The 27,654-nt window shown below is 40.7% G+C and overlaps 1 protein-coding gene across 1 annotated transcript; it reads left to right on the plus strand.

Moving 5' to 3' along the window:
* Window positions 1–3,954: 3,954 nt before the first annotated feature.
* On the plus strand, window positions 3,955–27,654 carry camk1ga (calcium/calmodulin-dependent protein kinase IGa). Its single transcript, XM_026307129.1, has 12 exons — window positions 3,955–4,009; window positions 5,092–5,203; window positions 11,245–11,370; window positions 11,703–11,777; window positions 12,445–12,583; window positions 15,606–15,729; window positions 19,740–19,815; window positions 19,902–20,014; window positions 22,671–22,749; window positions 22,842–22,929; window positions 23,422–23,771; window positions 27,591–27,654. Exons 2-12 carry the CDS (start codon window positions 5,118–5,120, stop codon window positions 27,652–27,654), a joined length of 1,320 nt encoding a protein of 439 aa, XP_026162914.1. The 5' UTR covers window positions 3,955–4,009; window positions 5,092–5,117.

Below are 27,654 nucleotides of genomic sequence, written 5' to 3' on the forward strand. Positions count from 1 at the left end.
TTCAACAAAAAGGATAATAAATATATAAACAAATAAATCTATGGCCCAACCTTGCTGAACCATCCAAGATTCACCCTGGTACTTCAATGCTCTTAGGTACAAGATCAGAGATATTAGAGAGATGTACTTTTGAAGATTTAAAGGTAGGTTCTCTGTTTGTATCTTTAGCTATATTATCTTTATATTACCGTCTCTCCTTTACACACACAGAAAATTATTTATCCTCCAGAGGAACTTGGGGCAAAATAATGAAATAATGTTTAGATTATGAATATTTGGAGTTTGTGGCTATACTGCAACATGGCAGATCTCAAACAAAATACTATTCAGTAGTCCTTATTCAGAATTTTCTTAATTGAAAAAAAAAAAGGTGTGCACACTGGAGAATCGTTACATGATTCCAAACAACAACTTTTCAGACAACTTTTCCAAATAATTCGCAGTAGTTTCGTCAGTAGCTTCCTGTTTTAATGGATATTGTTGTTGCCAACTGCAATGGACTGGTGATGTACCCCCTGCCTTTCACCTAAAGAGGGCTGCGATAGGTTCCAGCAGATCCCTGTGACCCTAAGTAGGAATAAGCGGGTATGGATAATGGAAGGATGGATGGATGTTGTCAATAAGGCCTATAATTTAATTTGAAAGTGATCACCACTGATTTTGCTTTTTATTTTATTTTTTTCTGGGGTTTTTTTTGTGCAGTTTTTGCCTTTATTTGGACAGGACACTGTAAATTGACAGGAGATGCAGGGAGAGAGGTGCAGTGGATAAATTATGCAGCATGTACTGTGCGTCTCAGTGTGTCCTGTCTAGCCTCCTGCAAAAGCAGCTCACTTACGTTAGTTTCCACTGATAAACATACAGCAGCTGATCATGAACTCATGGCAGAAGATGGCTGGCTGATCAGTGAGCTTCTCACTAGAGTCTTTCAGGTGAGGCAGATGAGTCATGGCTTCTTTGATATCAGCCTTTGACCACAGACAAAACACCAGCTGTTTTCTCTGAGTACCTGCACTACATTGGGAGGTGGCCTCTGGTACAGCTGGAAACAGGAGAAAACGTTCTGAGTTAGTTTGAGAGTTGCTAATTCTCAGAACACAACCACAAGTGTGATGAATCATCTCAGGTTTAATCACGGGCCCGGAGAGGACATCCTTGAAGAAATCCCCTGCCGTCTGTGTTACAAGACCAGTTTATATACAGTACTTGGACTAATCCTGAACAGACCCCCACATTATTTGTTCAGGTACTATCTTCAGTCTTCTTACCATCAAAGAAACAAATTGTTGGCAGTCATTTACAACCTTCTACCCTAAAACACTAAACCAATAAACAGACAGAACCGCATACCATGAAAGGGTCAAGCAAACATTCAACCCCCACATTGGTTTAAGTCAGTGACCATTTGCTCTGTTGTAAAATCCTCACACCCCAGAAACAGCTCAGTTGTACTGTCTGCCTAGTTGATGTCCAGTTGTTCAGATGATGGAGGTGATGACATAGTACAGTCAGCCTGATATATTGGAGGTGATGTTGGAGGGGCTGCTGGTGCTGGGGACAACGGTCGAGGTCATGGTCCACTGTGAGACACTGAGGCACTGGAGGACACAGAAAAACTGTGTTGAGCAACTTTGTCTGTTCTTTGATTGTTTTCTTTATTTTTTATGTAATTCACTGGTTTTGTTTAGCCTTTCTTCTACCTTTGCATTCTCTTTCCAACGGCTTTCCATTTTTGCAATTTTCTTTCTTTCTTCTTTTATTTATTTTGACAGTTTACTTTTTACCCACTAATTTCCTTTGACTTGTCATCAATATTTTCTTTTCGTTTTTAAATTTCTCTTCCCCCTTACTTAACTTTTCCTCTAATTATTCCAACTGATTTCTTCTCAGAGCGACAGGGACTGTAACATCGATCGCCCAAAACACAGACTACAGGGACATCAACCCAGCCCAGGGACTTAAAGCCTGTGACCAATAGTCTCCCCCAGGAAGACAAAATTTGTGAAAATTTTTTTTTAATAAATAAATAAATAAAAGTCCTATGATTTTAATTTCTCTTTATAACTCACCTGGTAAAATAACTTCCTTTTTGAGTTCGAGGATGTGGCGGTGTGTCATGGACTGAGTTTTTCTGCTTCCACTGTGGGACTTTTTTTGGTTTTCTTGTTCCTCCCTTGCCTGGTCATGTTTTACTTTTTAATTCTTTGATTAACTACACCTGTGTTTAATTGGTCCTTTGTTCCTCTTCTGTATATATCAATCCCGTTTCTTTATTCTTGGCTGGATTATTGTTTAATTCTTAATGTTTGCGGGAGCATGTGTTTTTGTTTCCTACTTGAGTTTACTGGAAGCAGTTTAGTTTCTCCTGTGTTTGGATAAAATAAAGAACTGAACTGAACTGTCTGCACTTGGGTCCAGGTCCTCACCTTCTTTGGCCTCGTAACACGGTGACAATCAGAAGAGACACACTACTACTGTTTTTAGTGTTTGTTTACTTCAAATGAAAGGCTGATTGCAGTCACAAATTATTTTGTCACTTTTCCTCTGTAGAGATTTGTCACAATAAATTATTGTTAGATTGATGCACATACTAAAACAAATTAAGCATTAACAATAATCAGACATTTGTGTACAACCTGGAATGCTAGTGATTCCTCTTTTTAGTTGAAAACCAGACAGAGCTCAATTCAGAGTTCATTACAGACACTGTTTCCAGATTCAGATAACCCACACCTGCATCTACATATAGGATCTCTTGTAGCAGTAGAGCAAGTGAGCATACCAGCATTCTGGAGCTTTAGGCCTTATACTTTTCTATGATAGACCAGAGTGAGTCTCCGCGTGCTGCATTTTCTGTAGTAGTATCACAGGTGGGCAGGAGCCTATGCAGATTGATAAATTAATCATTAAGGAAAATAATCAGGGTGGATCAGTGGTTAGCACTGTTGCCTCACAGCAAGAAGGACCTGAGTTCGCAACCCATGATTACAATGGTTTCCTCCCACAGTCCAAAAACATGTATGTCAGGTTGACTGGTAACTCTAAATTATCCATAGGAGTGCGTGTGTGTGTGTGTGTGTGTGTGTGTGTGGTTGTTCGTCTCTATGTGGGCCTGTGATGGACTGGTGACCTGTCCAGGGTATACCCCTGCCTTTCACTCAAAGAGAACTGTGATAGTCTCCAGCAGATTCCTGTGACCCTAATTAGGAATAAGCAGGTATAGATAATGCATAGATGGAAAATAATAATTACTTGGAGTACAACTTAAATTGTGTGTCCACAGGTTTTAATTCATTGAAGTTCAAGCCATAGCTAATATAAATTTTAAAAATGATATTGACAAAATGGTGAATTTCAAGGCCTCATCAAATAATCAATGAAGATGGGAATTGTTGTGAATATGGTATATATAACCCTGTCTTCACAGTGTGATCACACAGGTAGAAAATAAGTTATGTTAGTTATGCTAAATCTTTAAAAGAAACTGTCCCACCCATTGGACACTTTGGACTTGGTAGTACAATATTGATGATGCTTGTTCTTGTAAACAATTAAGAAAGCTCATGTTGCTTTATGAACATCTTTGACATGTTTGATTCAGATTTGTGACTCCAAAGTGTTGTCCAAACAGCAGGTTATTACAAGTCCTATTTTCTTTTTGGTATGCCATAAAACTATAAGTGAGGCGAAATAAAACATTCATTTGCCTAGTGTCAGTGGCCACTCTAACTATGGTTCATTGTCTCCTTTACACATTTTGACATTTTGTTCACCAAAAAGGCTGAAGAAGAGTAACATGTTTTTATTTTAGGTACATTAGTTCTGAGCTTGTGCACAAAAATGTCTGGTGTCTCTCAAAGGGTTAAAATCAGTAAAGAACCACTTCAGCGTTTCAGAATCTGAACGCCTTGCAGATGAGGCTCCGCCCCCTGCTCGTGAAGCGCGGCAGCTTAACTGAAACGGTCAGCAACATCCGCAGCCGCTCAACCACCGCAACACCGCTCCTCAGGTAAAACAAAACAACCTTATAGATGCATCCTTACAGTTTTAGTACTAGAATAAGATGCCATGTTTAAGCAGTATGGACTAGCATTAAGTCGTCTTTGTTTTGATATATGCATTATGCTAATAGGCCTATCCCGAACTGAAGAACGTTTAACCATCTAATTAAAATACAAGCCTGTCTAATTTCAGATATACAAATTGCCTCGTGTTAAAGTTTTTCTTACGGTTATAGGCATGAATAACATACATAACATTTAGGACTGGACAAACTGACGACTGATTTGAGGTTTTCTCTTCCTCAGTAACAAGAGCATGAATAAAACAGTACTGTGCTATTTTATGTCTGTACTTCTTTTAGATAAAACAGACGTATACAATCTTTCATGTAGTATCTAACAGATAGAATACAACAATACATATATTCTGTTCTTGCACTTTAATCAGAATGTAATCTCAAAAATGTAACTATTCCTAGGATGTACTATAGAAATGTTGGCGGATTTAAAAAAATATATTTTTGAAAGGCAGAGTTCACCAGCCTTTCAAAGCCAGGATTATAAAACGATCCAGTTTTTGGCCTGTCAGAGAGGACTGCAAAGGATGGGAATGATGGCGCGAAGGAGGCCGGGGAGGGAAGATTAGCTAACTATTGCTATTTACCTGTCTAATCCCCTGCTTTTCCAGTCTTGTGTAACTGATGGATACAAATAGGCTTTACCAAGGGAGAACTGACCTTAGGTTTGCACATGGACTCGTAACTGTTTATGTAACCAGGATCCAAGGGAAGGTGTAGTGACGGTTTAAGAGATCATGGCACCCAGAAGGTTGTGGATTTTGGATTATGCATGTTCAGATGATACAGTAGGGTTTTCCAGAACCAGAATCAGAAATACTTTGTTAATCACTTTCAGGAAATTGCTGTCGTTTCATTTACCTTTTAGCTAAACACAGGAGAAATTCAACCCATAAACATCCAAGCATTTACAGATTTCCCTCTGCAATAGATGGGTACTATCTTGCAAGCTGCATGTCTTGGTGCTTTTTAACTTATAAGGAATGTAATAATTTATGTTGTTTATGCTTCAGGAGTCTACGGCAACGTCAGAGCCAAGATGGGGCGGAAGGAGATCATTTGCAGCTGGAAAAAAAGCACCAGTAACATTAAGGATGTGTTTGACTTTAAAGGAAAAATGGGGTCGTAAGTACTTCTACTGAAAACAAAGACAGCCAAGAGAAAAAGAATGTGACTGCTATGTGTGTACTTGAAGAAAAGACACTAAGTCCTGCATACAAGCACCAAAGAATAATAAGTACTGATTTCAACATGCAGGTTTTTAGTTATGGGTCAGTGACATTTTAGAATTTCAAAATGGCAAAAAAGTAAAAATGAAACAGCGAGTCAGTTTCATCATTTCCTGTGTACATCCACATGTATATTTTTCATTTCAGTATGTGCGCCTTATAAAAATATGTTATTCACTTCTTGAAAATGTCATTTGGCAAAACAGCTATTATTCATATGCCCAATTATACAATTGTAAATAATGCCAAATGCAATTGTTGATTTGCAAGTAATTTGTAGCCACATACTTAAACTACAAATATTGAATATTTTGGCTTTTAAGGTTAATCAACGTCATCTGTCAACATTCGTTCCAAAATTTTTCCACGAGAGGTAAAAATGCTTTGAAATCATATAAAACTTCGTAATGTGTTAAGTTTCCATCTTTATTTTCATCATTTATGTCAATTAATGCAATATTTTATACATTTCCCACAAATTTCAATGTTTGACACATTTTGTTTTACCAAATGACATAGTGCAATTGCAATATGCACTAAATAAATCTATTGATAACATAAATACAATAAATCTGATATTGAATTAATATAATTCTGAACAACACAAAAGATACAAAAGTGTCATCCTTTCATTCACTTTATAACATTTTCTAACAATTTTATAATGTCCTCCATCTTACAAACAAAATGATAATACTTCTAAGTTTTAGCATTTTAGATTCAATTCTTAAGTAAAACAGTCCTCACTTAAAGTTAATGAAGGCAACTGCTGGTGAAATGATAAAAATTATTAAAAGTCATTCAGTTTTCTCTTTGGCATATTTTTTAAATCTTGAGATAAGCCTGTAAAAGTATTTTCATGATAGACCTTTTAAAAACATTTTTAGTATCTAATGAACATTGTTCTGCAAAGATATATTTCCTTCAATGTCATTTTTCAAAACAAAGATAAGAGGCCATTTTGAGCTATAAGCTCATGGGTTTAGTTAAGTGACGTGATGACATCACTCAGAAGACCCGTGAAGATCAATGAAGTTGGAGGGAAGTTTAAAATTTCTCTTCAATTTAAGTTAATTTCGTATTTTCCAAGTGTGGTAACGTCTGTCACAGATTTGGGTGTCATTCGGTCAAACTTCAAAAAAGTGTTTTTGAAGTCTCTCTGTGACACATGAAATTAACTTTCCTCTTATCTTTGTTTTGCCAAATGACATTTAAGGAAATAGATCTCTGCGGAACAATGTTCATTAGATACTAAAAATGTTTTTAAAACGTCTATTATGCAAATACTTTTACAGGCTTATGTTGAGTCTTGAGTCCAAAGAGAAAACTAAATGATTTTTAATGTTTTATTTTACCAGCAGTTGTCTTCATTAACTTTAAGTGAGGACAGTTTTATCAAATGACATTTTACCACTTTAGTCCTACAATATTCTGCCAATTTTGTGTTTTTCATAAAATTACGAACAGGGATCATGAAAATGATGGGAAATGAACCTTTTTAAAACAATATTAAGCTGTTTTTCTTCAAAAATAGAAAATCAGTTGCTTATGGAAGTAAAAATCTAGGCATCATGTCACTGACCGTTATCTAGAAAGAGAGTTTTAGAAACACTGCAAAGAATAGTATTATGAAGAACATCGGTGTGTCTTTAGGGCAAATATGTTCCATAGCTGATAAACACATCTGCAAAGAATCTCATTTGGTCAGGTGTGATTGGATTGGTGCAGTGAGGTGCAGTGACTACCTCAGTTTGCAAGCCCTATCCCAATTTAACCATTACATTAAAAGATTGCAGGGTGTGCCACTATTGTGTAATAGTAAATTATGTTGAATAGGTTTAGAACCCTGGGACTAGACTACAAGGATGAACTGCTATCTAACTTACCAGTGACCAGGACCAGGCATCACCTCCCTGTGAGCTAGTTTTATCAATGCGGCCTGTTACACTGTCTGTCATTAAGCTACTCCATCTGACCCTGCCAGTGAATGACTTTACAATGATAATCTGCGGGAAGATAGTATGCCTAAACAATGAGTCATCATGATCACAAATTTGCAGTTAAATGAACTTGTCAACACAAAATTATATTGACCTTGATGTACTACCTGATTTTGTTATAGCTCCAAACAGCAGTTTTTATACTTCTGCCCGTATAATACACAAGTTTAGATATTATGAATGACTGTATTTTCTTTAAATTGGCACTGTACCAATGTTACATGTTAAAGTCAATGTACTAATCATGATAAACAGCTGAAATGCCCGTGGAAATGATTAACAGTTTAACAAGAAACTGAAACTGATTAACACTAGATTAACAATTTCAATCATGGCAAAACTTTGCACATTTATTGATGTTTATGACTTAAAACATGCAACTTTACATACATTTTGAATAAATTCAATATGGTGTAAAATTAACTAAATTATTAATAAAATAATGATATGTAGTCAAGGAATAGTGAATAAATAACTACATAAGACCTAAATATTTGGTGCAAACTAATACTGACATGCATGACTCAGGCTTTTGTACTGCTGTACCAAAACTTGCAAAGGACTACTATGGTCATTTAATTTTAGCATTACTGTTTCAAGAAATTTTTTGAGGTCAGGTTGGCTTCATGTCACTGGTCAGCACCTGTAAAAAGTGGTTATTAAGTTAACTGAAGGTGTTGATTCCTAGAGCTGTCCTATACTCTCAAAGCTGATTAAAGCACTCACTTCTTGGGCTGGCTGTGAGTTAGCCTTCTGTGTGTGTGTCTGAGGCTCCTGACCACTGACGTCAGAGCAGTAGCGCGGGAACATCCTAGCACTACTTTATTATAGGATTAAGAGTCTAGCTGACTATATTGGAATATGAGTGTACTGTAAGTGTTTGAAGGAAGGTGGCATGGGCAGGCATGTATGTATGTGCAAACATGGGACAGAAATATGTGCAAACATTTTACGTTACTTTGCAAATGTGTTAAATGTTGAAGGTGAAGGTAAAGGTGCATTCAGTTTTTACTGAATCAAGTAAACAAGCAGAATATTTTGTCATTTTTAATAATTCCATGGCTGTGTTGTGTGATATGTGATAATTTATTTCTTTCAATAATATGGTCTTATTTCAAGTTTGAAACAGCTGTGAATCAGCATGTTCACTGAACAGTCAAAATCACCACTAAAGACTAATAAAAGACTAATTGAAAGGCTACAGTAATGTCCTGAAAGTTGATAAAATTATTTTATTGTTCATAAACAGGATCATATTCACTTTAGTATGAAAATTTAGGTTCAAAAAGGACTGCACCAATACCAGTGAAACAGTTTAACCCTCATGTACTGTTGGGTCAAAACTTATTTTCAATATAAAAGTGATATATATATATATATATATATATATATATATATATATATATTTATGGACTATATCAGCATATTGCATGTTATAGTATATGTGTGTATGTGTGTGTGAGAGAGAGACCGTTGTGTGTTGACCCTGAGGTGTCTGAGAAAATGATAATATGTACCTCAGCTTTGAGAGAACACAGAGTCTACACTCAGTAAACAAAAACAAAGCAAGGTATTTATGCACCTGCTGCCTTTTGATGGGGAGAAGGTCATTGCAGCATGCCCCATGAGTACCAAAGTTTTGGAAATGATTATGCAGCCTGAGCTCTCCAGCAAGCTTGCAGCAGAATATATTGTTTTCTCCCTCTGACACCACTGACTCAGAAGAGCCCTGATTTTTTATGGCACCCTCATCGTCTTCTCCAGCTTTTTCCACTGAAAGCAGGGAGGATTCAGAGGATCCTGGATCTGGGTGGACTGGGAAAAATGGCGAAGTGTGGTTTCCCACCAACACAGAGACAACTCCCTTTTTTCAGCCTGGCAGACTTTGAAGCTGATGCATTACGCCATTGTGAATGTGGATTCTGCATTCAGTCTGTTAACGGAGATGATTGACCTCATTGTCAGCATGGCCAACCTTCATAGGCGCCGAATAGTGAGGAAGAAACTGGTCTGAGGTGGACTCCACAGATCTCCACTACAGGTCTAGAAGGGAGTCCATATGCTGCCTGTGGAATGATCGCAGTGGTCATGATTTTCAGAACCACCATGTCCTGCTCAAGATTTCATAAAATCAGCATATCTATTCGCTTTGATAACAAGCTGCAGAGACCAGCTTATCATAGAGAGCTTGCCCTATTTGTGGGAAATGTGGACGCATTGCCTTCCACTTCTATTCAACCTCAGCAAAGATGTCACAATGGATGAAAGGCCAAAAGGGGTACACCCTGGACAGGTCACCAGTTGTGGTGTGACATTTACTTGGAAAAAACTGGTGATGCTGCAGAGGTGGGCCAGGAAAGCCTTCTGTCATGGAGATGACAGAAGGACTTCAGGGGCCTCACTGTCCCAACTTTTACCTCCTACTCACTTGCTCAGGAGCTTCTGCAGAAGAAAGTTGCCTTGGTCGGGACGATCAGGAAAAATAGGTCTTTGTAGGTTGTTGGCACCTACAGCTGCAGGAGGACCAATTAGTGGCTACAGATGATAGTTTTAATTTGGTGGGCATATCTGCATAGCTTTTCCTAGAAGAACTGGGAAATTTTCTGCTCTCTGCATCAATATTGTTGAGCACCTCACTCACGCATTAGTTGCTGCTGCACTGGTGAGAGGGATGCAGTCTTCTGCAGCTGTGCCTCCAGACACAGAGCCACAGACACCAGAAGATACCAGCAGACACCAGCAGCTCAGGAGTAAAGAGGGGAACATGCATGTTGTGCAAAGGACAAAAAAATAGAACAGCCAACACTTTCATCTGTTGTGGGAGACACACTTGCAAAGAGCAGGAGGTCCTATCCTGCAAGTTCTGCTGGACAGACTGAGCATACACACAAACGCATATACACACACACACACACTATAATATGTTTCTATAGTCCATATAAAACTCCATATAAAAGCCAGAAACTTTCTGTGCTTTCTATGCACAGGCCTGTGTAAATGGTTTATGGGGCCACTTGGTTGTCAACAGTAAAAATCACAAATTTTACCTCTTCCCAACAGGGTAAACCACCAACCATCAAGAATGCATGATTATATAGTATCATGGCTGGGCAGTCCAAAAATGTTATAATGTCAGTGAAAAAACATCCCTGAACATTAGTTAGAAAAATCTTAAATCTGATGCTGCGCAAAAACTAATAATGCATCAAAATCAGTGTTACTAATCTTTGTGTAAAAGGTAAAAAAAAATATCCAGGCCACAAACACTTTTATATTGAAAACAAGTCATTTTATGTGTTTTTTCCCCCAAATCCATGACATCACTTATGAAATTGTCATTTAAAGTGTTAAAATCCTGGAATTCTTTAAACACCTAGTAGTTTTGATCAGAACTGAATTTGATTAACAGATTTAACAAAAAAGTTGGAAAAAATATTTATCTGATATATTTTTACAGCAGTTTATTTTAGTGGATATTTTCATCCCAAACATAACGAAAGGGTAGTGTTTTTGAACAGTGCACAAGGGTTAAGCGGAAGTCAGAGCACAGTGCATGACAAGGTCTTACCACTAGATGTCACTAAATCTGTCCCATTTGCACATTTTCCACGGTTCTACTTGATTAATGACACACACACATATTGACGCAAAGCACATTCAATATTGCAGACACACTTATGAAGTTTCTATGGCTTGTTCCTATCTGTGTATAAATTGTTCATGTTGGAGGTATTTGCTGTGAGTATTTGAATTAATGGTTTCTTTATTGCAAACATACAACTGAAATAAAAATCTAAGAAATACAAACACAGCAGTAAATGATTGGTTACTGAGAAGTATTTATGGATAATTTTCCATCATGCTGGACACATGTCATATAATTTTCACAGATTGATATCTCTTGAATTTCTGTCTGTTTGTCTTTATTTTGGTGCAGGGGGTCTTTTTCAGAAGTTTTCATGGTGAAAGAAAAGAAAACAGGGAAACTGTATGCCCTGAAATGTCTGGAGAAAAAGCACCTTGCTCATAGCAACCTGGAAAATGAAATCAATGTAATGAGAAGGTAAAACTCACTTCCATTATACATATATATGCTATGGGTGATATTATAACAAATGTAAACGATCGTATCTGTTTTGCTTGGTTTTAAAAAAAAAAAAACATAAAAAAAAAAAAACTAGCATAGCATTTCAAGCTTGCACTTCAAACAGCAATGCTCACCATGACTTCATTTTTATTCTGCAGCATCTTGAACCTGCTAATTAGAGAGTCCAAGCAAGTTAAATATACTGAATTATGTGTGTAGTGCCTTCTTACATTTTTCTATGAATACCTATTAATCTGTATATGTAACATTTGTCATTGAGGACAGCAGTAAATTTGTAACTCTTTCAGGATAAAACATGAAAATGTGGTGGGACTGGAAGATTTCTATGAGAGTCAAACACACTATTACCTGGTCATGCAACTGTAAGTAGACTCAGATTTTTATGCAAATTGATATCTTGGTTTTCATATTGAGTGCATAGTAACAATACACAACACAACTATGTGGTATGGGTTTTATATTTATGTTTGAGTGTGTGTTTCCATTAAATCTACCTTCAAAAGTGTTAAAGATCACTAAAAAGCTACTCTCACAGACTCACATATAGCTGTATATGTGCATCTGTTTGATACCATAAACTTGCATACTCAACACTGACACAGCTCTTTTTGCAGCTGTATAATGTTTAAATTGAGTGAAATATTCAATCCCAAAGTTCCATCCCCTCACCCCAACCGGCTGAGGCAGATGGCCACCCAAGGGAGTTTTTACTCTCCACTGTTGCCAACTGCTTGGTCATAAGGGACTTGTTGGTTTCTATGTGAAGTGCATCAAGATGATATTTATTTTGATTTGGTGCTATACAAAAATATTTAATTAAAATTCAATTGAATCCATGTTTTTGTGGTTGCACCATTTCATCCGAAGAGTTCGAAATATACTATTAATATATAATATAATATTAAACACAAGCATTTATATCTGCTAAACTTGCAAGAGTCCAAGTGGCAGGTCAAACGGGTTCAGGGGTTCATCAAGATTCCTAGAAAGACAAAATTGCTGATTTCTTCTGTGTATGTGCATGTACAGGGTGTCTGGTGGGGAGTTATTCGATCGCATTTTAGACAAAGGGATTTACACTGAGAAGGATGCCAGCACAGTGATTAAACAGGTGCTGCAGGCCGTCCGCTACCTGCATGAAAACAGCATCGTACACAGGGACCTGAAGGTAAGAGACATGCACACAAATTCATATCAAAAGTAGTTTCACTCAGAAAAAATGGAAATCTAGTTAATGGACTGACCAAAATACATTTTTACATATTACACTGGAATGCAATAGTTTTAAAAAGCAATGTTAATAAATGTTTAAGCAAATGAAGTACATATACTCTATTCTTAAGAAACAATTTATCGCAGATTTAATTTTGTTTGGGTTTAATGTTAATATGGATAAACTTTTCTAACCATAATGAAAAAAAATTTTTTTTAGAAATCTTTTGCAATTTGTTTTGCAATCAAATGATGTAAAGAAATTGTCATGAGTCTCTCTGGGAACTTCCTGCCAGAGGACTCTTATTTTGCGAGACCTTCCTGTTTCCCCTGTTTTGGTCTCTGGCAGCTTTATGTTCATAGTTTGTGTTCATTAGTTTCACCTGTGGTTTATTGTTTATCCCGTTCACCTGTTTGCCTTTGTGTTCCCCCTATTTATACCTCCTTGGTTTCTGGGCTTATGGCTGAAGCATTAGTTGGATTCAGTGGAAGTAGTTACTGTCTCGCTACTGTGGATGCCCCCCCCGGCCGAGAATTTGTTCCCGGAGCCGTCTTTAAAGGACAGTGTTGCCGTGCTCCGGATGTGTCTGGGTTTCGCCCCAGATTACACGCTGGGACTAATTGTGTGTGGCCAACAGCTGCGGGGACTGCAGCAGACGCCGCCCGGCACCTCCAAGAAGAGCGTGAAGACAGCGTTCCGGCTCTTCTCCTCCCTCCACGCTCTTCTGGAGGAAGGCAGAGAGCAGCAACTCCCCTTCCAAGGCGTCAAGAGCAGGTGCCTCGCGGTTCTTCAGTCGCCTCCACCGGAGTTTCGGCCTCCCACCACCTCGGCTCCTTCCCTCGCCCCGGCGTCCCAGCTCCCAGCGTCCCAGTCCCCAGAGTCCCAGCCTCTGACAATGGTTCTCCCGCAACCAGCCCTTGATCCCCAGCCCGAGTCCCTCCTCGCTGCTGCCCAGCTCGAGTCCCCCCGCGCCGCTCGACGGGATCGCCGACAGCGACGGCGTCGGAGCAGGGCGGCGGAATCACCAGCTCGGCAGTCCGAGCCCAGCCGCCGTCCGTCGCTGGAGTTCCCAGCCACCACCTCGCCGCTGCCGCAGCAACCCGAACCCCGATGTGCCGACGAGAGCGTCCCCGCGGGGGTTCCAACCAGGATCCTGCACCCTCAGTGTGCCGACGACAGCGTCCTTGCTGAGGATTCCTTCAGGTTCCTGCGCTCTCAGTGTGCCGGCGTTCACGTCCCTGCTGAGGCACCTTCCCAGCCTAGTCCCGTGAGCTCCGGTGTGGCCATCTTCGCTGGAGCCCAGCCCTGTCTGCCCGACCTCCAGCGTGCCGACGCGGCCGACAACACTGGAGCCCTGCCCAGCCAAGTCTCCACCCCCGCGCCCTCAGCATGCCGACGATGATGTCCCCACTGAGGGCCCTTCTCCACCTCCGGACCCTCAGTGCGCCGACGATGACGTCCCCGCTGAGGTCCCGGCCCAGCTTCCAGAGCCTCGGTGCGCCGACGATGTTGTCCCCGCCGAGGTTCTGCCCTGGATCCCTCAGCCTCAGCGCGCTGACGCCGCCACCCCCGCTGAGGTCTCCACCTGTTTTCCCAGCTCCAGTGTGCCAACGAGGCTGTCCCCGCTGGAGCACAACTCCGAACCCCAGCGTGGTGTCATGGCCGACATCGCTGGAGCTCAACCCGACCAGCCAGATCTCCAGTGCGCCGAAGTCACCGTCCCCGCTGGAGCTCCCTCAGTCACCAGCTCCCCAGAAGAGGCAGCAGCCCGAGCCAGAGCTTCCTCAGCAGCCCGAGCCAGAGCTTCCTCAGGAGCCCGATCCAGAGCTTCCTCAGGAGCCCGATCCAGATTATCCAGAGCCGCAGCGGCAGCCACCACGGTCTCCAGAGACGTCTCCGCCGCCGTGGCAGCCAGCAGAGTGCCCCGACCAGACGCCGCCAACGCTGCAGCCAGCAGAGTTCCCCGACCAGCCACCGCCGACGCGGCAGCCAGCAGAGTTCCCCGACCAGCCGCTTCAGCAGCCTCCTCCTGAGGGTCCCGAGCAGCTGTGCCCGCTGCCTCCCCGGCCGTCTCAGCGGCAGCTTCCCCGGCCGTCTCAGCGCTCTCAGCGGCAGTCTCCTCAGCAGCCATCTCGCCTGCAGCTTCCCGGGCCGCCTTGCCTGCAGCTTCCCCGGACCCTCGCTGGTCGCAGAGGCCGTCCTCCCGAACGGCTTCGGACCCACGCCTGCCTGCGAGGCCGTCCTCCCGAGCGGCCCCGGACCTTCACCTGTCTCAGAGGCCGTCCTCCCGAACGGCCCCGAACCTTCGCCTGCCGGAGAGGCCGTCCACCGGAGCGGTCCTGGATCCTCGCCTGTCAGAGAGGCCGTCCGCCAGAATGGCCTCAGACTCTGTGTGCCCCAGGAGTCGATCATCGGATCGACCCAGAACTCTGCCCTGTTGGGGGTCATAAACTGTGTTCCCACCCTCCCACCCTGGACTTTTGGTGGAACTCGTGGGACAGAAATATTTAGATGCTTGATTCAGTACATTGTAGAAGCCCATTTGGCATTTTTTGTGTGTGTTAAACTGCCATCTTCAGGTCTTTGCACATGTTTCATGAGGTTTAAGACTTGGCTTTTGGCTAAAGTGCTCAAGTCAGATTCATGTCCTGGAGACACATCTGTGTTATCTTGGCTGTTTGCTTCAGTACATTGTGGTGTTGGAAAGTGAATCAAGACCACTGTCTCAGTTCTCTGCACTCTTGAGCAGGTTTTCTTCAAGAACCTCTGTGTATTTGACTATATTTATTTTTCTGCATTCATTGGTCAGATGTTTGACTCTATGATATGTCCTGCTGATTCCAAACCTCTTTAATTTCACAGTTATCGAAGCTGGGTGACAACTCTATGCACGTCATCTGTAAACACATATGCACACACTTTTTTTTCTCTTCACCTCTTTTTAACATTCTCCCTTTCTCTCTGTGTTTTTGAGCAGCCCGAGAACCTGCTGTACTATAACACAGATGAGAATGCTAAAATCATGGTTAGTGACTTTGGCCTGTCAAAGACATTGGAACATGGTGTGATGTCAACAGCGTGTGGTACACCAGGATATGTTGGTGAGTTACTAGTGTATACACGCCATGGCAATGCCTTAAATATAAACCCCACACTGTTCATGATGTTCTCAACCAGTTGTCTTGCAGTGTTACTCTGCAATCTCAAGTCAAGTCAAGCCAAGTAGCTTTTATTTATCATTTCAACCATGCACAGTAAAGGCAGTACATATTGAAGCAAGACAATGGTCGCCCAGGAACCACAGTGCTACATAAACACAGTGAAACAATAGGACTACACATATGTAATAATTAACAAACTAGCTAATAATTTACAAAGAGCCCTAATCTAAAGAAAGTGGACGAGTGCAGACAGTACATTAGACATGACAATGTACGAGACAAAGGCGCAATTAAGGAAAGAGCAATCCAGCAGAGATAAAATGCAAAACAATTTAGTGCAATAGATTTATAATAGATGTCTGAAATGTAACCATAACATGCTGCTTTGCAGCCTTAATGTAGATCAGTAATTTCTGGATTCATAATGTACAGTAGTTTTGGTTTCTTGCCAGAAGAATGGGCAAGATGCTGGCTATCCTGTTGTCTGAGGATCCACTTGTATATAGTTGATATGGCAACAGGGCAGCTGAAACTATATAAGTCATTTACATTCAGTAAGCTGAAAATTTTCACGGAAAAAATGCGTCAGTCAGTGTGTCTGTGTGTGTCTGAGGGGGGAGGGGTTTTAATGGAATATTTATGAAAATTATCTTTTTTTAAAGTCTGCAGGTTGAGGTCCTACTGAATGACTGAATAAATAGGGTACAGAATAAACATACTAGATAAGAATATATATAACAAATGCACAATTACAGTGAATAAAAAATTGCTACTCTCAGTACAGCAGAACTTTGCTTGTCGGAGGAGGGGGAGGAATCTGGTGCCGCACATAAGATAAGATAAACTCTATTCATTCCTGAAGGGAAATTCAGGTAGTAAAGTAAGTCAGTTATAAATCAACATTCTTAACCATATGACTCACACTTCACACCTGCCTATACCTCTACTGCCTTATCACCACTCGACAGGTCAGATCACAACCTGGTCTGACTGTAGACCTGTTATTAAGTCTGTGTATTGCAGCTACGCCCCTTCCTTCACCTGGGCACGCTCCACCATCCTTTACAGTAACAAGGGTGAGGCTGCAGTTAGACTGTGCCATGCTACTGGTAAGGCAGCTGACCCAGATGGTGTCTGTCCAAGGCTACTTAATTAAGGACTGTGCTGCCCAACTGAACAAAATGACTACAGGCTGGTGGCTCTCACATCACATATTATGAAGGTCCTGGAGAGGCTGATTCTTCGTGTACTAAGACTCCAGGTAAAAACACTCAATAGATCACCTGCAGCTTGCTTGCAGATGGTGTGGATGATGCTGTCCTCTACATGCTTCAACGTGTTTTGTCTTATCTGGAAGATCCTGCAAGTTATGTGAGGATTATGTTCTTTGATTTTTCAAGTTCTTTCAATACCATTCAACCAATCATCCTCAGAGACAAACTCAAAGGTATGGGGATGGATCCCTCCTTTGTTTCCTGGATCATAGATTACTTGACAAAAAGGCCACCATTCATCAGGCTGGGGAACTGCATCTCTGGTAGAGTTTTGAGCAGTACAGGGGCTCCACAGGGTACTGTTTTGGCTCAATTCCTGTACACACTGTACATAGCAGTCTTCATGTATACTTCAGAAGTATTCTGATCATACTGCTGTTGTTGCATGTATCAGGAGTAGACAGGAAGATGAGTAGAGAGGCCTGATAAAATGCTTCAGTGACTGGAGTCACAAAACTGCCTCCTGAATACCTTTAAAACCAAGGATATGATTTCAAGATGGATTATCAAGAAGGTCTAAACCCCTCCTTATCCAGTCAACATCTGTGGTGCAGACATTGAAGTGGTACCAGCCTACAAAAACCTAGGTGTTCACCTGGACAGTAAGTTGGACTGGTCACTGAACACAGACGTTCTATATAAAAAAGGGCAGAGACACCATTTCCTCCTAAGGAGGCTTAGGTCCTTAGACATCTGCAGGAAAATACTACACATGTTTTACCAAAATATGGCAGCAAGTGTGCTGTTTTATGCTACAGTCTGCTGAGGAGGCAGCATAAAGCAGAAGGATGCAAGGCAGCTGGACAAACTGGTGCAAAAAGCTGGTTCAGTGACTGGAATAACGCTGGACTTACTGGAGGCTGTGGTGGAGAGATGCACACAGAAAAGGGTAGAGAAAACACTAATCATTCCCTTCACGGCATCCTGATGTAGTAGAGAAGAGGCTGCAGGGGATGATTCGCCTCACTGCACTGCAGTACTGGACAATAGAGGAGATCCTTCATCCCTACTGCCATCAGGCTCTACAACACCTTAGCCGATGGCAGATGTCTCAGTACTTTACCTACTGTTACTACTTGACTACGCTCACTACTTCATTTACTAATTAACTACAAGACTACCTTCATTTTCACCTAAGGATAAATAAAGTTGATCTTATCCTTATCTTAATTAGCACTGCACTTTCCTGACAAAATACTCTGATCAGTGATCGATATAGAGTCAGTACTACTAAGATAATCTATTTCTACTGACAGAATGCTAGATTATGTGTTAGGCACATACAGCAGTAAAACAGCCTCAATTCTTTAATGAAGTTACTATACATGCTGTGGCAATTGCATTTAACACTTAAACTGTTCACATATAAACATTTTTTATTGATTTACCACAAGAGATTGAGTTGCACTGTGCTGTGCAGTATGTGCTTATATTGTGCTGTGTGTCTGTTTTTGTCATACATTCTATCTTTTGTGTTCATCCTTTGGATGTGTAAAATACAAGTAAAGTACTTTTCCCTCGCAGTAAATTGGAATGAATTCCCCAAAACTGTTCAGAGGTAGGGGGTGGGATGATTTTCAATCTGAATACGTAGGAATTCCTTTTAACGACTGCACTATACTACTGATAGTCTCTTAAATAGGTCGAGGCAGATGGCCGCCCAAACTGAACCCAGTTCTGCTGGAGGTTTTTTCTTCCGTTAAAGGGAATTTTTCCTCTCCACTGTTGCCAAGTGCTTGCTCATAAGGGATTTGTGAGGTTTTTAGTTTTAGTTTTTGTAAAGTGCCTTGAGATGATTTGTATTGTGATTTCTGGCGGTACACAAATAAAATTGAATTGAATTGAATTGAATTAAATATTATATCCCTACACAGCAAAATCACCAGTGTTAAATAAACAGTACAGTCAGCGTTAATTTAACACTGATGATTTTGCTGTATATATATTCATCCATTATTTATACCTGCTTATTTCTAGGGTCATGGGGATCTGCTGGAGCCTGTCCCAGCTCTCTTCGGGCAAAAGGCAGGGATACATCCTGGACAGGTCGCCAGTTCATTGGAGGGTCACACATGTTGACACTCACTCCTATGGGCGATTTAGAATAAACACTTAACCTAACATACATGTTTTTAGACTGTGGAAGGAAACCCAGAGTACCCAGAGTAAACCCATGCAAGCACGAGGAGAACATACAAACTCCGCACATAAATGCTCCTGCTAGATTTCAACAGTGGTATCACTGGCAACAGTGATAACCACCAAGCTACCATGCTACACCCAATTCAAATGTGATTACAGAAATTATATGTATTTAAAAGTAGTTTTGCTCTTAAGGGATTCCAGGTACTCTGGTTTCCTCCCACAATCCAAAAATATGTATGCCAGGTTGATTGGTGATTCTAAATTGCCCATTGGAGTGAGTGTCAACATGTGTGACCCTGCGAGGGTTGTCTGTCCAGGGTGTACCCCATACTCTTCACCTGAAGAGAGTTGGGATAGGCCCCAGTAGATCTCGGTGACAGGAAAAGAGGGTAAAGGTAATGGGTGGATGGATGTTTGAATTGACATTTTTGTGGTATTACACTTCCGGAGCTGGAACTCATGAAAAGTGGCCTTTTAATTCCTGACTACACCTACTGGCAATGATACTTACTGTTGTGTGTCACTCTACAGCCCCTGAAGTTTTGGCTGGAAAACCCTACAGCAAAGCAGTGGACTGCTGGTCCATTGGAGTTATCAGTTACGTCCTGTAAGTACATGTCTGTTCTAACAATGGCATAGCATATTTTATATAAAGATTCAAAGGGATAACTGAGTTAGTTCTGTGTGTTCCAGGCTCTGCGGTTACCCTCCATTCTTTGAAGAGAATGAGACTCTTCTGTTCTCAAAGATCATGAAAGCTGAGTATGCCTTTCATTCACCCTTCTGGGATGACATCTCTGAGTCAGGTATGAAAACAACAGAGACAATAGCACACAACAAAGTCTACAAGTCACTCTCTGCTCCTTCTATGTAATTAGTGAATGCATTTTTGTCAACTCCTCTCTCAGCAGACAAATAGTACAAATTCTTTTTTGTGACAAATTAAACTGACTAATTAAATAGCATTAGGGTTGGTTGGGGAACAAAAAGGGCTTTTGAAAAGTGAGGGGAAAATTATGTATTAATGACATTTTTCAAAATTGTGATCTCTGTACTCATCTTTGTTATTACATTATTTTATGTAATAACATTACATTATTTACAGGATTAGTTTTAACACTTTGTGTGTTACTTACTTTGAAAGATTTACAGTAAATCCAGCTTTAGCTGATTCATGAATTGTGACACAAATAGGGCCATCACTATGGTTGACATAGCTAAGCATACAGTGGGTACGGAAAGTATTCAGACCTCTTTAAATTTTTCACTCTTTGTGTCATTGCAGCCATTTGCCAAAATCAAAAAAGTTAATTTTATTTCTCATTAATGTACACTCAGCACCCCATCTTGACAGAAAAAAACAGAAATGTAGAAATTTTGCAAATTTATTAAAAAAGAAAAACTGAAATATCACATGGTCATAAGTATTCAGACCCTTTGCAGTGACACTCATATTTAACTCACATGTTGTCCATTTCTTCTGATCCTCCTTGAGATGGTTCTGCTCCTTCATTGGAGTCCAGCTGTGTTTAATTAAACTGATTGGACTTGATTAGGAAAAGCACACACCTGTCTATATAAGACCTTACAGCTCACAGTGCATGTCAGAGTAAATGAGAATCATGAGGTCAAAGGAACTGCCCAAGGAGCTCAGAGACAGAATTGTGGCAAGGCACAGATCTGGCCAGTGTTACAAAAGAATTTCTGCAGCACTCAAGGTTCCTAAGAGCACAGTGGCCTCCATAATCCTCAAATGGAAAAAGTTTGGGACGACCAGAACTCTTCCTAGACCTGGCCGTCCAGCCAAACTGAGCAATCGTGGGAGAGCCTTGGTGAGAGAGGTAAAGAAGAACCCAAAGATCACTGTGGCTGAGCTCCAGAGATGCAATAGGGAGATGGGAGAAAGTTCCACAAAGTCAACTATCACTGCAGCCCTCCACCAGTCGGGGCTTTATGGCAGAGTGGCCTGACGGAAGCCTCTCCTCAGTGCAAGACACATGAAAGCCCGCATAGAGTTTGCCAAAAACCACATGAAGGACTCCCAGACTATGAGAAATAAGATTCTCTGGTCTGATGAGACCAAGATTGAACTTTTTGGCATTAATTCTAAGCGGTATGTGTGGAGAAAACCAGGCACTGCTCATCACCTGCCCAATACAATCCCTACAGTGAAACATGGTGGTGGGAGCATCATGTTGTGGGGGTGTTTTTCAGCTGCAGGGACAGGACGACTGGTTGCAACTGAAGGAAAGATGAATGCGGCCAAGTACAGCGATATCCTGGAAGAAAACCTCTTCCAGAGTGCTCAGGACCTCAGACTGGGCCGAAGGTTCACCTTTCAACAGGACAATGACCCTAAGCACACAGCTAAAATAACAAAGGAGTGGCTTCGGAACAACTGTGACCGTTCTTGACTGGCCCAGCCAGAGCCCTGACCTAAACCCAATTGAGCATCTCTGGAGAGACCTGAAAATGGCTGTCCACCAACGTTCACCATCCAACCTGACAGAACTGGAGAGGATCTGCAAGGAAGAATGGCAGAGGATCCCCAAATCCAGGTGTGAAAAACTTGTTGCATCATTCCCAAGACGACTCATGGCTGTACTAGCTCAAAAGGGTGCTTCTACTCAATACTGAGCACAGGGTCTGAATACTTATGACCATGTGATATTTCAGTTTTTCTTTTTTAATAAATTTGCAAAAATTTCTACATTTCTGGTTTTTCTGTCAAGATGGGGTGCAGAGTGTACATTAATGAGAAATAAAATTAACTTTTTTGATTTTGGCAAATGGCTGCAATGACACAGTGAAAAATTTAAAGGGGTCTGAATACTTTCCGTACCCACTGTAACTTCACTTCCCCAAAAAGTAACCAAAACCCGAATGCCATTTTAACCTTTTACCATGCACTATTTCAGCTGTTTTCACCTTAGCTTCATTTTTAAAAAGTTAAAAAATAAAATTGACATAAAGTATGTATTTATAGATTAGATTTATTTTGTTCATTTTGGTCATCTCACAATGATGAATGATGCTCTGTTGTAAAAATGATTCAAGTGCAATGCCTTGACAGCATATACTCGAGAAACCCTAAAATACTGCCCTATGTTTCAGATCGTTTGTCCCTTTGTCCCTCATGTACTCTTTCACTTTCATTTTGTATTAGGAAACTTTCAGTTTGTATTAAGAAATTTGAAGTGTTATTCTTTCAAAAGGTTTGTCCAAAGTCATTGCATGATGCTAATAGGAGCCTCTGATTTTTGAGTTGATGTCAGTTGTTGTTTTCTGTGTTAAGAGAAATGAAAACACATCTGTGTTTGTTTCTGTGTTTCATAACATTTGGAACAAATACCATATATTATTACCCGAGGTGACCTAATGTGTATTATTGTAAGCTTGAAGCCAGTCAGAATATTGATTTTTAAATGGAAGCTAACATCTATCTGTTCCATGTCTTAACAGCCAAAGGTTTTATCAGGAATCTAATGGAAAAAAATGCCACGAAACGCTTCACCACTGAGCAGGCTCTTCGACACCCATGGTTAGTCCTTTTTCTTTGTCATGCACACATGCGCACACACACACACAGTTACACCTAATGTATTTTTATTAATTTTGTTGCCTTGATTGCAGGATTGCTGGAGACACAGCTAAAGACCTAAACATTTATCAGTGTGTCAGTGAACAGATGGACAGAAATTTTGCCAAATCTAAATGGAAGGTAAGCGCTGCAGGCTCATGCACTCTTTCACTTTCATTTTGTATTAGGAAACTTTCAGTTTGTATTAGGAAATTTGAATTGTGTGGTTCTCAGTTGATCTAAAACTTTATTTCACTTTCTAATGAAAACATCTTACCAGCAACAAAGTTTGTCCTGTATCAATATGTTAATCAGTTATTTTATAGCACTTCCAATCTTATGTTTTTAACTTAAAGGCCTTAGAATTTGTACAAGAAACTGGGAGAGAGGGAGACTGACTAGTTTTCGTGCACCTAAACCATTTTTAAGAATTTGACAGGTTGACAAACAGCATATTTTGTATTTAACCTCTACTATAGTGAATCTGGGCAGTCCCCCTCAGTTCAGTGAGGTGGACTACCTGCTGCTGACTGCACAATGCAGACAGTACAGTTGTGGTGACTACATATAGTCATGAATATTATGTATTTGTTGTATTGTATTGTAATTCTTCTATGTATGTATTTTTAACAGCAAGCCCTCAATGCAGCCTCAGTTATCCATCACATGAAGAAACCACAGTTGTCCCATAGTGAGCCTTCTCCTTTTCCCCTCTCCATGCCCAGCATCATAGTACAATCCTCTAGCCAGAAGGATCTGAAGGCACTGGGATCCCGCCACAATGAGGGTGATGCTTTCGATCCCAATGGGAACCTCGTTCATTCTGCCAATCATCTATCCTGCAGTGAAGATGAGGTCAGAGTCCACTGTCCACCTCTCAGAGCTAGTCACAGTGAGCCAGGCCAGGCTTTCACTGTTGATGAGTCAAGCAATGTCCACAACTTTCATTCAGAGAGTGATGTACCTTTCAGACCATCTAAGAGGTGAGAACTGCTCCTGGGACTCATTAGGACTAAAAAAAACTAATTATGATTTTTTTTAATAATAATTCAATTCAATTCAATTCAATTTTATTTGTATAGCGCCAAATCACAATACAAATCATCTCAAGGCACTTTACAAAAACTAAAACTAAAAACCCAACAATTCCCTTATGAGCAAGCACTTGGCGACAGTGGAGAGGAAAAAACTCCCTTTAACGGAAGAAAAAAACCTCCAGCAGAACTGGGCTCAGTTTGGGCGGCCATCTGCCTCGACCGGTTGGGGTGAGTGGATAGAGCAGAGAGAAAAGAACAGCAACAATAAACAACAAATAGACACTGCAAGTTGGTGGGGCCAGTAACTGCACATCAGCGATAAACAGCTCCAGGACCAGGGACACCTGCAGAAGGTACAGAGAGAGAGAGAGAGAGAGAGAGGGAGGGAGAGAGCACAAACTAGGGGAGAGAGAGAGCACAAGGTTAGTAACATTCAATGGTGGAATATACATGAGGTGGGAGAGAAGGGGGGGGGGGGGGGGGGGGGGGTGTTAGGGTAGGGTAGGGGAGCTCAGTGAACCGATGGTCCTCGGGCAGTCTAGGCCTACAGCAGCATAACTAACTAAGGGATGGTTCAGGGTTGCCTGAAGCCAGCCCTAACTATAAGCTTTGTCAAAGAGGAAGGTTTTAAGTCTAGCCTTAAAAGTACAGAGAGTGTCTGCCTCCTGAACCCAGGCTGAGAGCTGGTTCCACAGGAGAGGAGCTTGATAGCTAAAGGCTCTGCCTCCCATTCTGCTTTTGAGAACTCTGGGAACCACAAGTAGGCCTGCACTCTGAGAGCGAAGTGGTCTATTGGGATAATATGGTACTATGAGGTCTTTAAGGTATGAAGGAGCTTGATTATGAAGGGATTTGTATGTGAGAAGAAGAATTTTAAATTCTATTCTATATCTTACAGGGAGCCAATGAAGAGAAGCCAATATAGGAGAAATATGATCTCTCTTGCTAGTTCCTGTCAGGACTCTGGCTGCGGCATTCTGGATTAATTGGAGGCTTTTTATTAAGATATTAGGACATCCAGATAGTAATGATAATAATATTACAATTGTTTTATTATGCAATTATTTTTTAAGTTCCTTATTTTTTGTATTTAATTACCAAAGACTAGCAATAAATATATTAAAATACAGCACAAGTTTTAAAAACAAACTGTTCTTAGGCCAGGCCTACAGTCTACACACCCCTGTTCAAATGCCAGGTTTTCGTGATGTAAAAAAATTACATCAAGATAAATAATTTCACAACTTTTTCCACCTTTCATGCGACCTATAACCTGTACAATGTAATTGAAAAACAAACAGAAATCTTTTAGGAAGGTGAAATAAAAATAAACAACTGAGATAATGTGGTTGCATAAGTGTGCACACCCTTTTATAACTGGGGATGTGGCTGTGTCCAGATTTAACCAATTACATTCAAACTCATGTTAAACTGGAGTCAGCACACACCTGTCACCAATTAAAGTGCCTCTGATCAACCCCAAATAAAGTTCAGCTGTTCTAGTAGGCTTTTTCTGACATTTTTGTAGCCACGTCTTCCAGCACAAGCCATGGTCCGCAGAGAGCTTCCAAAGCATCAGAGGGATCTCATTATTCAAAGATATCGGTCAGGTGAAGGCCACAAAAGAATTTCCAAGGAATTAAATATTCCATGGAACACAGTGAAGACCGTCATCATCAAGTGGAGAAAATATGGCACAACAGTGACATTACGAAGAACAGGACGTCCGTCCAAAGTTGATGATAAGACGAGAAGAAAACTAGTCAGAGAGGCTGCCAAGAGGCCGACAGCAACACTGAAGGAGCTGCAGGAATTTCTGGCAAGTACTGGCTGTGTAGTACATGTGACAACAATCTCCCATCTTCTTCATATGTCTGGGCTATGGGGTAGGGTGGCAAGACGGAAGCCTTTTCTTACAAAGAAAAACAAGCCCGGCTTAATTTTGCAAAAAGACATCTGAACTCTCCCAAACGCATGTGGGAAAATGTGTTATGGTCTGATGAAACCAAGGTTGAACTTTTTGGACATAATTCCAAAAGGTATATTTGGCGCAAAAACAGCACTGCACATCACCAAAATAACACCATACCTACAGTGAAGCATGGTGGTGGCAACATCATGCAAATACCATTCAGTGTTGGCACAAAACCTTCGACCTTCTGTTAGAAAGCTTAAGATGAAGAGGAACTTCATCTTTCAGCATGACAATGATCCAAAGCACACGTCTAAATCAACAAAAGAATGGCTTCACCGGAATAAGATTGAGGCTTTGGAATGGCCCAGCCAGAGTCCAGACCTGAATCCCATCGAACATCTGTGGGGTGATCTGAAGAGGGCTGTGCACATGAGATGCCCTCGCAATCTGTCAGATTTGGAGCGGTTTTGCAAGAGGAGTAAGCAAATATTGCCACATCAAGATGTGCCATGCTGATAGGCTCCTACCCAAAAAGACTGAGTGCTGTAATAAAAGCCAAAGGTGCTGCAACAAAGTATTAGTTTAAGGGTGTGCATATTTATGCAACCAGGTTATTTTAGGTTTTTTATTTTATATTTTTCCCCTTTAAAGGTTTCAGTTTGTTTGAATTACATTGTACAGGTTATAGGTCACATTAAAGGTGGAAAAAGTTTTGAAATTATTTATCTTGCTGTCATTTTTTTACATCACGAAAATCTGGCATTTGAACAGGGGTGTGTAGACTTTTTATATCCACTGTATATGAAATTAGGTGGTGAATGAGATGAAATGAAATGAAATGAAATAAAACGAATGTTAGCAAAAGAAAATCACGAGTGCAAAGTTGCAGAAAATTGAAGAAAGAAAGAACTAAACTTTGGCTTTACCACTCAATATTTTGATAATTCAAAGTGTAGTAAACATGGGGAATTTTCACATGCGGTTTTGAATTACGTTCATATGGCGTTCATTGGAGATCACTGTCAGGTGCTGTTTGGTTTTTTGGACACACTGGTGTGTGCTAGTGTGTTGTCCAATGAGGACAATAGCAATAGCAATAATAGCAAGGCAGGTTCTGCACAATACCTGATGCTGTGCAGTATCTCCTTTTTTTTAAAGCCAAAATAGTTCCACACAACTGATATACAGTTCATCTTTGACACTAAAGTTTCCATAGTGTGAGGGTCTGTCAGACCCAAGGCTGTTGTATCACAGGTCAAGGTACAGTGTAGCATGTCAAGTTATTGCTTCCTTTGCCTATTGCTATACTCTTGCATACATGTCACGTGACCAGAGTGAAAACGCAGATTTTGTGGGTAGAAAATCTTAACGAATCATATTACAGTCTGAAATGATTACAGTACTTTAAATAATTAAACTTAACACAATAAAATGATTAGTGTATATATTTAACTATGCCAACTGTACATTACAACCACATCTATAGAGAAGATAACAGGTGTGGACCCAAAATGCAGACAGCACAAAGAGGCAGGAGAGTTGGATTGCAGGAGTTTTAATCCAGGACCAGGGAGTTTTGAAAGTCAAGGGAAAAACACAACATCCAGGGCATGAGGCTTCAAATGTGAAAGCAAAATGATTGCTGTCAGGATGCACTGGAATAGAGAAAAAAGCTGAAGACAAATCCACACCTGTTGAAAATTCAGAATTGTGTGGCATCCTTTACAGTGGGTATAAATTGAACCACAGTGTCACTAATTGATTAAAGATCTTACAGCACCAAAATGGCAAATTTATCAGTTTTATCCCATTGACACTCTCACTCTCATTTTCATTATTGTGTGTTACAGCATGGATGCCATGAACCAGCGGAAGGATCAGCCACTCCAGTCAGGAGTCTGTTCTGTCATGTGA

This window comes from Mastacembelus armatus, chromosome 5, assembly GCF_900324485.2.
Source record: "Mastacembelus armatus chromosome 5, fMasArm1.2, whole genome shotgun sequence".
NCBI lineage: Eukaryota > Metazoa > Chordata > Actinopteri > Synbranchiformes > Mastacembelidae > Mastacembelus > Mastacembelus armatus.